The 15,028-nt window shown below is 37.5% G+C and overlaps 1 protein-coding gene across 1 annotated transcript; it reads left to right on the forward strand.

The window, feature by feature from the left end:
* Window positions 1-1,656: 1,656 nt before the first annotated feature.
* On the forward strand, window positions 1,657-9,792 carry itih2 (inter-alpha-trypsin inhibitor heavy chain 2). The gene is made up of 19 exons (XM_069139880.1): window positions 1,657-1,923; window positions 2,629-2,661; window positions 2,971-3,009; window positions 4,110-4,282; window positions 4,364-4,468; window positions 4,558-4,720; window positions 4,794-4,901; window positions 5,237-5,365; window positions 5,469-5,585; window positions 5,691-5,859; window positions 5,933-6,058; window positions 6,491-6,672; window positions 7,092-7,277; window positions 7,405-7,544; window positions 7,877-8,049; window positions 8,157-8,312; window positions 8,405-8,518; window positions 9,262-9,460; window positions 9,550-9,792. The coding sequence occupies exons 1-19, from the start codon at window positions 1,828-1,830 to the stop codon at window positions 9,773-9,775; spliced, it is 2,634 nt and encodes an 877-aa protein (XP_068995981.1). The 5' UTR covers window positions 1,657-1,827; the 3' UTR covers window positions 9,776-9,792.
* The last annotated feature ends 5,236 nt before the right edge of the window (window positions 9,793-15,028 follow it).

Raw genomic sequence — 15,028 nt, forward strand, 5'->3', positions numbered from 1 at the left:
CCAGAGTGGCCACGATGAGGAGAAGGAGAAGAATCCGTCCACCCACCGGAGGAGAGAGATGCAGCCTTCTCGGTCCCACGCCTGCTTCTGCTGCTGCCTTCAGGTGCAGTCGGAGTTTTTGTAAGTAAAGCATCGAATAGGCTGCAGATTATATGAAGGAGTATTTGAAGAGTCTGTTAATATGACGCCTGAAAATTAATTTATTGTTCGTTTTGGATTCTGTTGTGTTCATCAGTTGTTTTCACAGAGTTTAAAAAAAAAATTCACAAAGAAGGTGTGTAATATTGCTCATCTTATATTGTACTGTTAGTTTAATTTTCTTTAATAATTTGACATCAAAATACTATTCAAGTTTGACCTTGAAGATAAATTGGAAGATCACTGTATAAAGATATTAAAGTTTTAAATGGAATTCAAGTTTTTTTATGTTGATGTTTAAAGGTAAATAACGGAAGCTCAGGTTGAACATATAAAAACATTTAAAATGAATATAAGTGGAAGTGTTGTGTTTGCTGTCCACAGGTCATCCCAGTGTTTCTGATGGTGGATAAAACGGATCATCAGCTGGATCCTGGATGAAAGAAGAGTCCACTCTAGTTTTTCTGTCAACTTTTGTGTTTGATTTAGCAGCTGCTGAAAAAACATTGCTGAATGTGTCTGGATTCAAACAATCAAATTATTAGAGGTTTCACTTGATTCATGATCAAATTAGTTCAAATAATCATAAAAACAAACAAATTACACAGTCTGTTAAAAGACTCCTCATTTGTTCTGCTTTTAAATTAGAAGACTTAATTCTGTATTTACAACATATTGTTAAGAAATACTGTGGAGCCCGAATGAGGTATTCACTAAACAGCACAGGAGCTGCAGTTTACAAGGAGCACTTGAAGGTAGCATGTCAGGAACGCATGACCATAACTTCCATCAGCTCTTTTCCATAAATCTGCAGTCTCCCTTCCCATTTAACTTATTTTTTTATATATATATTAAATGTCACAGCCGAATAAACAAAAGCTAATACATTAAATAAGACTTTTTAACAAGGCTTTTATGTTTCTCTTTCATTTAATTGCAAACGTTTAGCCCTTAGCTCAATATTTAGTCTCCGTGAGTACACATTAACTTTTCATTTGCCTCTATTAATTTCACTTTATTCACATTTTTGTTTACTTTTTTTTAACTTTTCAGTTGTCGTATAGAAAAACCACCAGTTTTTACACACATTTTCCGAAACATGAAGCATAAATTAAAAACAAATGAACAACAACAACAACAAAAGTCCACTTTTCAGCCCTGCAACGCGTCAGTGAGGACGTGAAGGCGTCATCAGCGAAGTCTACTTTGCTGCCATCTTGTGGACAAAGTGCAACATTAATGGAGAATTAAATCTTTGTCATGAAAATGTTCATTATTATGTATCTTTATTGTTGTACAGGCTTTTTTTTTTTTGCAGTGCTGCCGCTTTTCAGGTCAGAAACATAACAGAATCATATTTGGTCACGATGTCCAGTTTGTGAGTTTTATATCAGAGACCTGAAACATCCTGAAACGCCGTGTTTAACCTGCGAGAGGCTCTGGTGTGTGCCGTTTATCCTGCCCACGCCGCAGGTCAAGTTTCAAAGTTTCCTTCTGCTCTCTTCGTTACATGAAGCACAACAAATATTGACTGGAGCCGGGAGTCTATCAGCTCAGTTGGATTTTAACCTTCAGCTTTCAGCTCAGCTCTAATTCTCCCCGCGGAAGGAACCGTCTCGCTGTGTTTTGTTTTTTTCTTCGTGTGTGTTGTGCGAGGATATGTGTGTGTGAGCCCACAGGCCTGGAAACATGAGGCGTCTGCTGCTGCTGCTTCTGGGGCTCCTGCTGGTCCACGAGGGCCGCTGCTTCGAGTTCGTGATCGACGGAGAGTGGGATGAAGAGACGGTGAGTCGGAGGGCGTGAAAGCCGAAATCTCTGCGATAACTCTGATTATACAACATTTTAAGAATCTAATTTGGTTGGTTTCAATGATGGGAAAGAAAGGCAAAACACGCATTTATATTTTGACAGACAGTATATGAGCATATTTTGGATCTATTTGTTGTCGTCGGCCTCATTTTGAAGACATAACTTCACTTTTTAACTTTTTTTTTTTTTTTTAAATAATTTTATAATTTTCAGATAAATTTAACATTAAGAAGTGAAAGAGACAAAAACTTAATTTCTTCCACGAGACTAAATTGTACATGATTTAAAAGCCTTTTTTGTGTATCTGTTAAATTTTGTAAATGTAATCTAAAAGCTGGCCCTGTCCGTTGACCTTTGACCTTTTACACATTGTCACAATTCCTTGAAATTCGTCAGAGTGGAAAAACACACACAGCTATTCCCCAACTTGTTACAGAAAAAACCAACACTACATGCACATCCTATTGATCTCACTGCGTTAATTGATGTTTAAATGTTATTTTTCAACATTAATACAGAAACCTTTTTTCTTCTGTTTGTATTTGTTTTTGAAATCAAATCTAAATTCTGGTCCTAAAACTCGCTCTTGTACGACAGACTGGCCTGAAATAGAAATAAGATGTAAATCTCCTAAAAAAAAACCTCAAAATTTAACACACGTGATTTTCTTTCTTCCTCCAGTCAGATGTACGGGACCTTCGGGAGAGACACAAGGTGAGAAGCTTCTTCCGAGCAACGAGACTTTTTAATTTCATCTGCATACACCGAACAGAGAAAGAAATGCGGGTTTCTCGCTGATGTTGCAACACTTGGAGTCATCGATCGGTGGAAAGCTGATTACACAAAAATAAACAAGACGTCAACAAACACAGACGCTTCGATCCTGATTGAGATCCGGGCACCGTCTCAAATTTAATAACAGTAGATTGTGATTTATAATCTGCATTCAGAACGTACATTAAGACGGTGTGTGTGTGTGTGTGTGTGTGTGTGTGTGTGTGTGTGTGTGTGTGTGTTTTTCAGAGAGCGATATTGACCAGCGAGGAGCAGGAAGACTTTGAGGTATGACTCTGGGCTTGTTGTTCGAGCTCTCTTTTCTGTGACAGAGTTTAAACTTTATCTGATAATCAATCAGCTGCTGTTTGAAGAAACTCTCCTGACTGATGAGTTATTGACTTTGTTCACTGTTAATCCCGCCTCGCTTCCCTTCCCCTTTTTTTTCTTTTTTTTTTTTATGCCTCTCTGTTTAACAAATCAAATCAGCGGTGCAGTCGTGTAAAGTCAATAAATAGTTTATTTTCCTTGCATTGTATCAAATGTTGAGAAAATGCTTTTGATTTAAATTTTACTTCTTGCTAACAAAGAGATGGACTTTATGAAGAACTAAAAGAAACATATTTGACTTTAAATCTTTGTCAGATTAAGACCAAACTGAACTGTTAACAATAATTTCCTTTTAAAAAGTCTTTTAGGAACGAATAAAACAGATGTGGATCAAATCTACTGGAGGTTTATGAAATATTTAACACCTTATTCTACGTTAAAAGATCCAATTTGACCCACAAAACCTTTCAAACTAACATTTTGAAATGACTCCATAGAGGACTTTACCAAACATATGTAATCGAGGCTGATAATGAATGTAGTGTTGCTGAAATCTCGATCAACTCAGTTAAACCAGAAGCAAAGAGGTTCAAAACCAACGCAGGACTGAGACCGAAGTAAACGCAGAAATAAATAAAATCAAAAAAATATTAAGTTTGACTTTTAGAGATGCTTTAAAAAAAACTTCAAAAAGAGACAAACTGGAACATTTCTGTGTTCCTTTATTGATTTCTAAATTAATGGTCAATATTAACTTGTCCTGACATACACTGAAAGAAATCTGTAAATTTAAACAAACCGGAGGGAATGTTGTTTGCAGTAAAAAGATTTGACAACAAAACAATCTTTAAACATTTTTTCGATATAGATGGAAAAAAGTTTGCTAAATTAAGTCAAAGAAAAGCAAACAAAGCGTAAAATAGAAGTTAATCCTGATCAGAAAAGACGATTAGTTCTGTGAAAGAGACGTCTACAAGGACAGAAAAAAATGTCCCAGAAAAACTTAAAACTTCTGGACTCCCAGATTCTCCTCGTTTATTCTCCCACCCTCTGCTCAGGCCGTCCGCGGAGATGACATCACCGTCAAGAGCTACAAGGTGGAGAGCCGCATCACGTCGCGCTTCGCCCACACCACCGTCAGGAGCTCGGTCATCAACTCGGGCGCCAAAGCTCAGAGCATCGGCTTCAACGTGCAGATCCCCAAACGAGCCTTCATCACCAACTTCACCATGTGAGCCCGCGGACTCGCGCAGCGATCTGTCAAACACGGCAGGGACGATCCTTAACTTGTCGTTCCCCTTCTCCACTGCAGGAATGTGAACGGGATCATGTTCACGGGCTCGGTGAAGGAGAAGACGGTGGCCAGGAACCTGTACGCTCAGGCCCGAGCCAGAGGCAAGGCGGCGGGCATCGTCAGGTACCGCGCCAGCCTCCCGGACCAAACTCCTTCTTCTTCTTCTTCTTCTTTACAGCTTCACAAAAATGTATTTTTATTCTTCCCCACAGGGCTAACTCTCAGGACATGGAGACCTTCAAGACAGAAGTCCACGTTCCCCCCGGCAGCCACATCGAGTTTGAGCTCCACTACCAGGAGCTGATGCAGCGCAGGCTGAGCTTCTACGAGCACCAGCTGTACCTGCAGCCCGGCAGGCTGGTGCCGCAGCTCCAGGTGAGAACGTCGGGATTTATCCGGCGTTCAAGCCTCACCGAGCCGTCGTCTCTCAACTGCGATCTCCTTTCAGGTGGACGTGTACATCTTCGAGCCGAAGGGGATTTCCACGGTCCAAATGGCGAACACCCTCGGAGAGCAGTTTTCAAGCCTGGTTAAAGTTACATCCTCCAAAGACAGGGTAACGCTGGAAAACACCCACGCGCAATTTCTTTAGATTTGTTATTTTTAAAAACGTGTTACAGGCGCATCCGCAGGGGAACGACAGTCAGACGACCTTCATCTGGGCCCCAAGGCGCTCCTAAAATATTCATTAGTTAGCGATTGGTAAAAGTTTCTTGACAGATTTTCATTCAAAATGAGACAAAGAATACACTCAGGTTGGCATTTTCCAACATGATGATGCAACTTATATAAAAAGTAGTTTGTTTTTGTTCCGAGACCCAAATTTTCCACCAAATCCGTTCCCACATCTGAGTATGGACACGTCTTTTGTTTCTCTCTCCGTGTCCTCAGGCTCACATCGTCTTCAAGCCAAGCTTACAGCAGCAGAAAAAGTGTGAGAACTGCACGGGCAGCGCCATCGACGGCGTCTTCACCGTCAAATATGACGTCACCAGAGACAGTAATGCCGGAGAGCTGCAGGTATCACATCTAGTGTTGTGAAAATAAATCACCTTTTTTTTTTTTTTTTTACTTTAATACTGAAAACAGCTGTTCAGACAGGATTGTCGTAAACTTCCTGCAGGTTTCAGACGGTCACTTCGTTCATTTCTTCGCTCCCTCCAACCTCTCCCCTCTTCCTAAAAACATCGTGTTCGTCATCGACGTCAGCGGCTCCATGTGGGGGGTCAAGATGAAGCAAGTAAGTCGGTGGCCCGCCTGCTCCCTCCTCCTCCGTCTTCTCCGCAACACCGCCGCCCTGTGGTCGTTTCCCAGAATGCACTAAAGTCCAAAACTTCTCTGGCAGACGGTGGAGGCCATGCAGGCCATTTTAGACGACCTCACCATCGACGATCACTTCAGCATCGTCGACTTCAACCACAACGTGCGCTGCTGGAGCGAGGATCTGGTGCCCGGCTCCACCATTCAGGTCGCAGACGCCAAGAGATACATCCAGAACATCAAACCCAACGGAGGTACGACGGAGCCACGAATACAATCAGGTGGAGTTTACTCTGATAAACATCTGACTGTTATATTTGCCTCCAGGCACCAACATCAACGAGGCCCTAATGAAAGCCGTCCACATGCTGGTGAGGGCGTCCAATCAGGGGCTCATCGACCCTCGCTCCGTCTCCATGATCATCCTGGTGTCCGATGGAGATCCCACTGTTGGTGAGGCTGACTCACGGATTCAGATGCAAATAAAAAAAAACAAAAGACTTCTGATTGACCAATTAAAATCCTCCTTTCAGGTTTCGCCATTTAAACACACGCTGGATGATTTTTGAATGCATTTTTTGACATTTAGTAGTAACGGTGGTTCCCACATGTTTTCTTTAAGGGACCTCTTTTTCTATCGTTGAGTAAACTGATGACCTCTGACAAGGTTTTTCACCATATATTTAACGAATAACAATAACAGTACAGAACGACCGATAAACTGTAGAGAACACCTTTTTATTTTCTTTTTTTTTTTTTAACAATCACATATTTAACAGGCTAAGTTTTATTTAGTTATATTATCTCTTGGTAGTTTTCACTGCGAGAGCTTTTTAAAGTTTAAATATGAATCTAAACTTGACCCGTCACGGATTCTCTCGGCAGGAGAGATCAAGCTCAGCGTCATCCAGAAGAACGTGAAGCGCGTGATGAGGGAGGAGTTCTCTCTCTTCTCTCTGGGCATCGGCTTCGACGTGGACTACGACTTCCTGGAGCGCATCGCCAACGAGAACAGAGGGATGGCTCAGAGGATCTACGCCAACCACGACGCCGCCGAGCAGCTGAGGGTACGACGGCGGGAGACCGACTCGCTCTGCATCATTTTAGAATCTGAAAAAGTCTGAAGCAGAAAAAGGAGCTCCGTGCGTCTGCTTTCTGTTTTTGCATTACAGGTTTTTCATACTTTTTCTGTGCTGCTGAACCAAGTTTCATTCTTTAAAAAAAAAAAAAAAACGTGTTCTTGTGAATGCAGCCTTGTAAAACAACCCCAGAATTATTTGAATGTTGTCTTCTGAAAGTGAACTTTCTGACATTAATGCCCGTCGGTCGGTTCAGTGTGATGAGGTGCGGCAGTCTTGGCGAGTCGAAGCTCATTTAACAAATCCAAATCTGGCAATTCATCTTTCAATTGAACCTAAATTCCTCATCAAATGTATTTATTTAGGGAGACATCACATCAGTCACCCTCCTCTCTCCCTCTCTGCAGACATTTTACAGCCAGGTTTCCTCTCCTCTGTTGAGGAGGATCAGCATCCAGTTCGCGGATGACTCGGTGTCCGAGGTCACCCAGAACCGCTTCGATAAATACTTCAGCGGCTCTGAGCTGGTGGTGGCCGGGAGGGTGGTGCCGTCCGACAGCAACACGCTCACCAGCTTCACCACCGCATCCGCTGTGAGTCGACGACAACACTCACGTTCACCCGTTCAATCTGTCGGGACCGTTCGTGGATTTAAAACCTTTAAAAGACCGTCTTCGGTGGTTTTCATGGAAAAAAAACGACTTCATATCCGTCCCGCAGGACCATCTGGACATCACCTTGGAGACGGAGGCTGACACCACGGAGCTGGACGCGGAGCTGGCCAAGCACCAGCACTCGTTCACGGGTTTCGCCCGACAGATGTGGGCTTACCTCACCATCAAACAGCTGATCAGCGAGAGGTGAGAGAGAAATCACTCGTACGGAAACGTGTAGAACGACGTCAGGTTGATGAGGATGTCCTGGAAAAACATTTGTGTTGCACATTTGAGCAGCAAGGCAATTTAAAGTGCTTTACATAAAACTTAAAAAGGCTTAAAGACAAAATGTTGAAATACAAGTTAAAGCAACATGTAAGAAATTAGTCATTATTTTATTTAATGAGGCTTCAGCCTTATTAAATAAATTATTAAAAATGACTATATTTTGGTAGAAATATATTGTTATTGTTGAAGTGATGAGTGAGTTTGTGGCCCGTCGGCGTCTCACGGCTGCAGCGTGACTCCTCTTTCAGGTCTCTGGCTCCCACAGCCGTCAAGAAGAGGAAGATCACCCAGCGGATCATGACTCTGGCCGTGGAGCATCAGTTCGTCACGCCGTTCACCGCCCTGCTGGTGGAGAGCGAGGACGCCACGGAGAGGCTGCTGGCCGACTCCCCGAGGGACCCCAAACACGGCTGCTGCTCAGGTCGCCCGGCGGGGAAAAAAAAAAAAAAAAAAAAAAGCACGATTACGTCATATTAAATTATTAGAATTAGAATTATTATGCGTCGTACTGTCTCACATGCAACGCAGGAGCAGGAGTAGGCGGAGGCATGGCGCCCAACGGTCTGGCTCCGGTGCGGGTGGTCTACCAGCCTCCGCCCTGGGTCCAGATAACCACCCTGGCCCCCCCGAGTCAGGCGGAGAAGGGTCCGGTGGAGTTGTCTCTGCCCCAGCACGTTAACTTAGGTAAAACACTCAGAGGCCGTTTACGGGCCGCAGTGTCGCACCTGAAACAGCCCTCGATGTCTTTTAACCGGCTCGGTGTCTCCCCCATCCAGTGGACAACGACCCTCACTTCATCGTCCACCTGCCGCGCAGCGACATGGACGTCTGCTTCAACATCGACTCCAAACCCGGACACATTCTCAACCTGGTGTCGGACGACGGGACGGGTACCTCACCTCAATTATTTAAACATAATATGCAATTGACCATATTTTTTTCCTCCCTTGCCGTGAAGTCATTTATAGCCACATCTACTGTTTACTATTGGAAACAAACACGACCACCGCTGTTGTCTTGCAGACTTCAAGTCAAGTCAGTTTTATTCACATAACCCATAAAAAAAATTCCTAAATCACAAATTTGGATTTGCCAGCTTTGCAGAATTTGGGAAAATAAGTCACTGCTCAGAATATTTAGAGTTTATCTTTCTGCACAAAATATTTACCTAAAATGTGCTGACGAGCGTGAGTGTTGTTGTTTTTGTTTTTTTTAGCATGTTAAAACAGATAGTTCTATATACAGTTGCCAGGCAACCAGCGGAGGAAGTCACAGAGTCTGGTTGGGAAATTGTCTGGCGCACAGCCGCCCACAAAATACATTTTAATTTGATCATTTTTTTTCTTATTTTAAATGTTGAACTGATTTGTAAGAATGAAATCCATTTCTTTGTACACCAGTTCAGACAATCTGACCTGAGTTTAAATCCGTGAGCTACAGAACAGTGTGTGTTAGGTCGGTTTGGACTTGACTGTTGTGTGCATCTGTCTTTCAGCTGAGCCATCATAAATATTCATAGGACTGCTTTTTGTTTTTATTTACTCTCGACACATTTGTAGCTCGATGCTCATTGGACCGTCGAATACAGTGTGACATGATATTTCGTGGGTTTTTCCTCCCGCCTGTCCTGAAGGTTTGGTGGTGAACGGCCAGTTAATCTCCTCGAAGCGCGTGCACAAGGGCAAACTGAACACCTACTTCGGCACCATCGCCGTCCACTACCGGCCGGAGGGCGTCAGCTTGACGGTCAGCACAGACGGCATCGCCATGACCGACGGCGGGAACAATCACTCCTTCACCTGGGGGGCCACGGCCAACATCACACAGGACGGGTAAACGACGGACCTTCAAATTCACGGCGCCTTCGTGGCTGCTTTGACATCGGAGTCAGTTAGGTTGAATGCTGCACTTCTGTTTTCAGGGTCAGGGTTTCCATCGTGAAGGACTCTCATGTTACCGTCATGATGAATAATAATCTCCAGGTGATGGTGTTGCTTCATCGTGTGTGGAAGAAGAATCCGGTCAGCGTCGACTTCCTCGGCATTTACGTTCCCAACGACAACCAGTACTCGTCTCTGGTCCACGGACTCATCGGTATGTCCGACCCACTCACGTTAACAGCTGTAACGTCAGGGTGTCACTGGTGAAATACATCTATCCTCAATGATTTATGACACGTTTTGACTGTATTTCATACGACATGCTATGGTATGACTTTTTGATCATATTTTAGAAGACATGCTATAGTATGACTTTTTTGTCATATTTTAGACGACATGCTATAGTATGACTTTTTTATCATATTTTAGACGACTTGCTATAGTATGACTTTTTTTATCATATTTTAGACGACATGTTATAGTATGACTTTTTGATCATATTTTAGAAAACATGCTATAGTATGACTTTTTTGTCATATTTTAGACGACATGCTATAGTATGACTTTTTTATCATATTTTAGACGACATGCTATAGTATGACTTTTTTTATCATATTTTAGACGACATGCTATAGTATGACTTTTTTATCATATTTGAGAAGACATGTTATAGTATGACTTTTTGATCATATTTTAGAAAACATGCTATAGTATGACTTTTTTATCATATTTTAGACGACATGCTATAGTATGACTTTTTTATCATATTTTAGACGACATGCTATAGTTTGACTTTTTGATCATATTTTGGAAAACATGCTATAGTATGACTTTTTTATCATATTTTAGAAGACATGCTATAGTATGACTTTTTTTTAATCATATTTTAGACGACATGTTATAGTATGACTTTTTGATCATATTTTGGAAAACATGCTATAGTATGACTTTTTTGTCATATTTTAGACGACATGCTATAGTATGACTTTTTTTTATATATTTTAGACGACATGCTATAGTATGACTTTTTTATCATGTTTTAGACGACATGTTATAGTATGACTTTTTTGTCATATTTTAGACGACATGCTATAGTATGACTTTTTTATCATATTTTAGACGACATGCTATAGTATGACTTTTTCATCATGTTTGAGAAGACATGCTATAGTATGACTTTTTTTATCATATTTTAGAAGACATGCTGTAGTATGACTTTTTTGTCATATTTTAGACGACATGTTAAAGTATGACTTTTCTATCATATTTGAGAAGACATGCTATAGTATGACTTTTTTATCATATTTTAGACGACATGCTATAGTATGACTTTTTCATCATGTTTGAGAAGACATGCTATAGTATGACTTTTTTTTAATGATATTTTAGACGACATGTTATAGTATGTCTTTTTTGTCATATTTTAGACGACATGCTATAGTATGACTTTTTTTTATCATATTTTAGGCGACATGCTATAGTATGACTTTTTTTTTATCATATTTTAGACGACATGTTATAGTATGTCTTTTTTGTCATATTTTAGACGACATGCTATAGTATGACTTTTTTGTCATATTTTAGACGACATGCTGTAGTATGACTTTTTTTTATCATATTTTAGAAGACATGCTATAGTATGACTTTTTTATCATATTTTAGACATGCTATAGTATGACTTTTTCATCATGTTTGAGAAGACATGCTATAGTATGACTTTTTTGTCATATTTTAGACGACATGTTAAAGTATGACTTTTCTATCATATTTGAGAAGACATGCTATAGTATGACTTTTTTTATCATATTTTTGACGACATGCTATAGTATGACTTTTTCATCATGTTTGAGAAGACATGCTATAGTATGACTTTTTTATCATATTTTAGAAGACATGCTGTAGTATGACTTTTTTATCATATTTTAGAAGACATGCTATAGTATGACTTTTTTGTCATATTTTAGACGACATGTTAAAGTATGACTTTTCTATCATATTTGAGAAGACATGCTATAGTATGACTTTTTTATCATATTTTAGACGACATGCTATAGTATGACTTTTTCATCATGTTTGAGAAGACATGCTATAGTATGACTTTTTTGTCATATTTTAGACGACATGCTATAGTATGACTTTTTTGTCATATTTTAGACGACGTTATAGTATGACTTTTTTTTATCATATTTTAGACGACATGCTATAGTATGACTTTTTCATCATGTTTGAGAAGACATGCTATAGTATGACTTTTTTTTTAATCATATTTTAGACGACATGCTATAGTATGACTTTTTTGTCATATTTTAGAAGACATGCTATAGTATGACTTTTTTATCGTATTTTAGAAGACATGCTATAGTATGACTTTTTTTTTATCATATTTTAGACGACATGTTATAGTATGACTTTTTGATCATATTTTAGAAAACATGCTATAGTATGACTTTTTTGTTATATTTTAGACGACATGCTATAGTATGACTTTTTTATCATATTTTAGACGACATGCTATAGTATGACTTTTTTATCATATTTTAGACGACTTGCTATAGTATGACTTTTTTATCATATTTTAGACGACATGCTATAGTATGACTTTTTTGTCATATTTTAGAAGACATGCTATAGTATGACTTTTTTGTCATATTTTAGACGACATGTTATAGTATGACTTTTTTATCATATTTTAGAAGACATGCTATAGTATGACTTTTTTTTATCATATTTTAGACGACATGTTATAGTATGACTTTTTGATCATATTTTAGAAAACATGCTATAGTATGACTTTTTTGTCATATTTTAGACGACATGCTATAGTATGACTTTTTTATCATATTTTAGACGACATGCTATAGTATGACTTTTTTATCATATTTTAGACGACATGCTATAGTATGAATTTTTTATCATATTTTAGACGACATGTTATAGTATGACTTTTTGATCATATTTTGGAAAACATGCTATAGTATGACTTTTTTGTCATATTTTAGACGACATGCTATAGTATGACTTTTTTATCATATTTTAGACGACATGCTATAGTATGACTTTTTTATCATATTTTAGACATGTTATAGTATGACTTTTTTGTCATATTTTAGACGACATGTTATAGTATGACTTTTTTATCATATTTTAGACGACATGCTATAGTATGACTTTTTTTTATATATTTTAGACGACATGCTATAGTATGACTTTTTTGTCATATTTTAGAAGACATGTTATAGTATGACTTTTTTGTCATATTTTAGACGACATGCTATAGTATGACTTTTTGATCATGTTTGAGAAGACATGCTATAGTATGACTTTTTTATCATGTTTTAGACGACATGTTATAGTATGACTTTTTTGTCATATTTTAGACGACATGCTATAGTATGACTTTTTTATCATATTTTAGACGACATGCTATAGTATGACTTTTTTTATCATATTTTAGAAGACATGCTATAGTATGACTTTTTTGTCATATTTTAGACGACATGCTATAGTTTGACTTTTTTATCATATTTTAGAAGACATGCTATAGTATGACTTTTTTATCATATTTTAGAAGACATGCTATAGTATGACTTTTTTGTCATATTTTAGACGACATGTTAAAGTATGACTTTTCTATCATATTTGAGAAGACATGCTATAGTATGACTTTTTTTTATCATATTTTAGACGACATGCTATAGTATGACTTTTTCATCATGTTTGAGAAGACATGCTATAGTATGACTTTTTTATCATATTTTAGACGACATGCTATAGTATGACTTTTTTTATCATATTTTAGAAGACATGCTATAGTATGACTTTTTTGTCATACTTTAGACGACATGCTGTAGTATGACTTTTTTATCATATTTGAGAAGACATGCTATAGTATGACTTTTTTATCATATTTTAGACGACATGCTATAGTATGACTTTTTTTTTATCATATTTTAGACGACATGTTATAGTATGACTTTTTTTTTATCATATTTTAGACATGTTATAGTATGTCTTTTTTGTCATATTTTAGACGACATGCTATAGTATGACTTTTTTGTCATATTTTAGACGACATGCTGTAGTATGACTTTTTTTTATCATATTTTAGACGACATGCTATAGTATGACTTTTTTATCATATTTTAGACGACATGCTATAGTATGACTTTTTTTATCATATTTTAGACGACATGCTATAGTATGACTTTTTTATCATATTTGAGAAGACATGTTATAGTATGACTTTTTGATCATATTTTAGAAAACATGCTATAGTATGACTTTTTTATCATATTTTAGACGACATGCTATAGTATGACTTTTTTATCATATTTTAGACGACATGCTATAGTTTGACTTTTTGATCATATTTTGGAAAACATGCTATAGTATGACTTTTTTTATCATATTTTAGAAGACATGCTATAGTATGACTTTTTTTTAATCATATTTTAGACGACATGTTATAGTATGACTTTTTGATCATATTTTAGAAGACATGCTATAGTATGACTTTTTTTTAATCATATTTTAGACGACATGTTATAGTATGACTTTTTGATCATATTTTGGAAAACATGCTATAGTATGACTTTTTTGTCATATTTTAGACGACATGCTATAGTATGACTTTTTTGTCATATTTTAGACGACATGCTATAGTATGACTTTTTTTTATATATTTTAGACGACATGCTATAGTATGACTTTTTTTATCATGTTTTAGACGACATGTTATAGTATGACTTTTTTATCATATTTTAGACGACATGCTATAGTATGACTTTTTTTTATCATATTTTAGAAGACATGCTATAGTATGACTTTTTTGTCATATTTTAGACGACATGCTATAGTTTGACTTTTTTATCATATTTTAGAAGACATGCTATAGTATGACTTTTTTGTCATATTTTAGACGACATGTTAAAGTATGACTTTTCTATCATATTTGAGAAGACATGCTATAGTATGACTTTTTTTATCATATTTTAGACGACATGCTATAGTATGACTTTTTCATCATGTTTGAGAAGACATGCTATAGTATGACTTTTTTTTATCATATTTTAGAAGACATGCTGTAGTATGACTTTTTTGTCATATTTTAGACGACATGTTAAAGTATGACTTTTCTATCATATTTGAGAAGACATGCTATAGTATGACTTTTTTATCATATTTTAGACGACATGCTATAGTATGACTTTTTCATCATGTTTGAGAAGACATGCTATAGTATGACTTTTTTTTAATGATATTTTAGACGACATGTTATAGTATGTCTTTTTTGTCATATTTTAGACGACATGCTATAGTATGACTTTTTTTTATCATATTTTAGGCGACATGCTATAGTATGACTTTTTTTTTATCATATTTTAGACGACATGTTATAGTATGTCTTTTTTGTCATATTTTAGACGACATGTTATAGTATGTCTTTTTTGTCATATTTTAGACGACATGCTATAGTATGACTTTTTTGTCATATTTTAGACGACATGCTGTAGTATGACT

Source organism: Embiotoca jacksoni, unplaced genomic scaffold, assembly GCF_022577435.1.
Source record: "Embiotoca jacksoni isolate LCO1_2020_lvr unplaced genomic scaffold, fEmbJac1.0.p SCAF_86, whole genome shotgun sequence".
In the NCBI taxonomy this organism is placed as follows: Eukaryota; Metazoa; Chordata; class Actinopteri; family Embiotocidae; genus Embiotoca; species Embiotoca jacksoni.

Excerpts from the sequence above, each read along its gene's own strand:
- itih2 (XM_069139880.1), top strand. The coding sequence starts at position 1,828 with ATGAGGCGTCTGCTGCTGCTGCTTCTGGGGCTCCTGCTGGTCCACGAG. Across the intron at positions 5,860-5,932 it reads GAACATCAAACCCAACGGAG|GCACCAACATCAACGAGGCC; the intron begins GTACGACGGAGC and ends ATTTGCCTCCAG. Across the intron at positions 7,278-7,404 it reads GCTTCACCACCGCATCCGCT|GACCATCTGGACATCACCTT; the intron begins GTGAGTCGACGA and ends TCCGTCCCGCAG.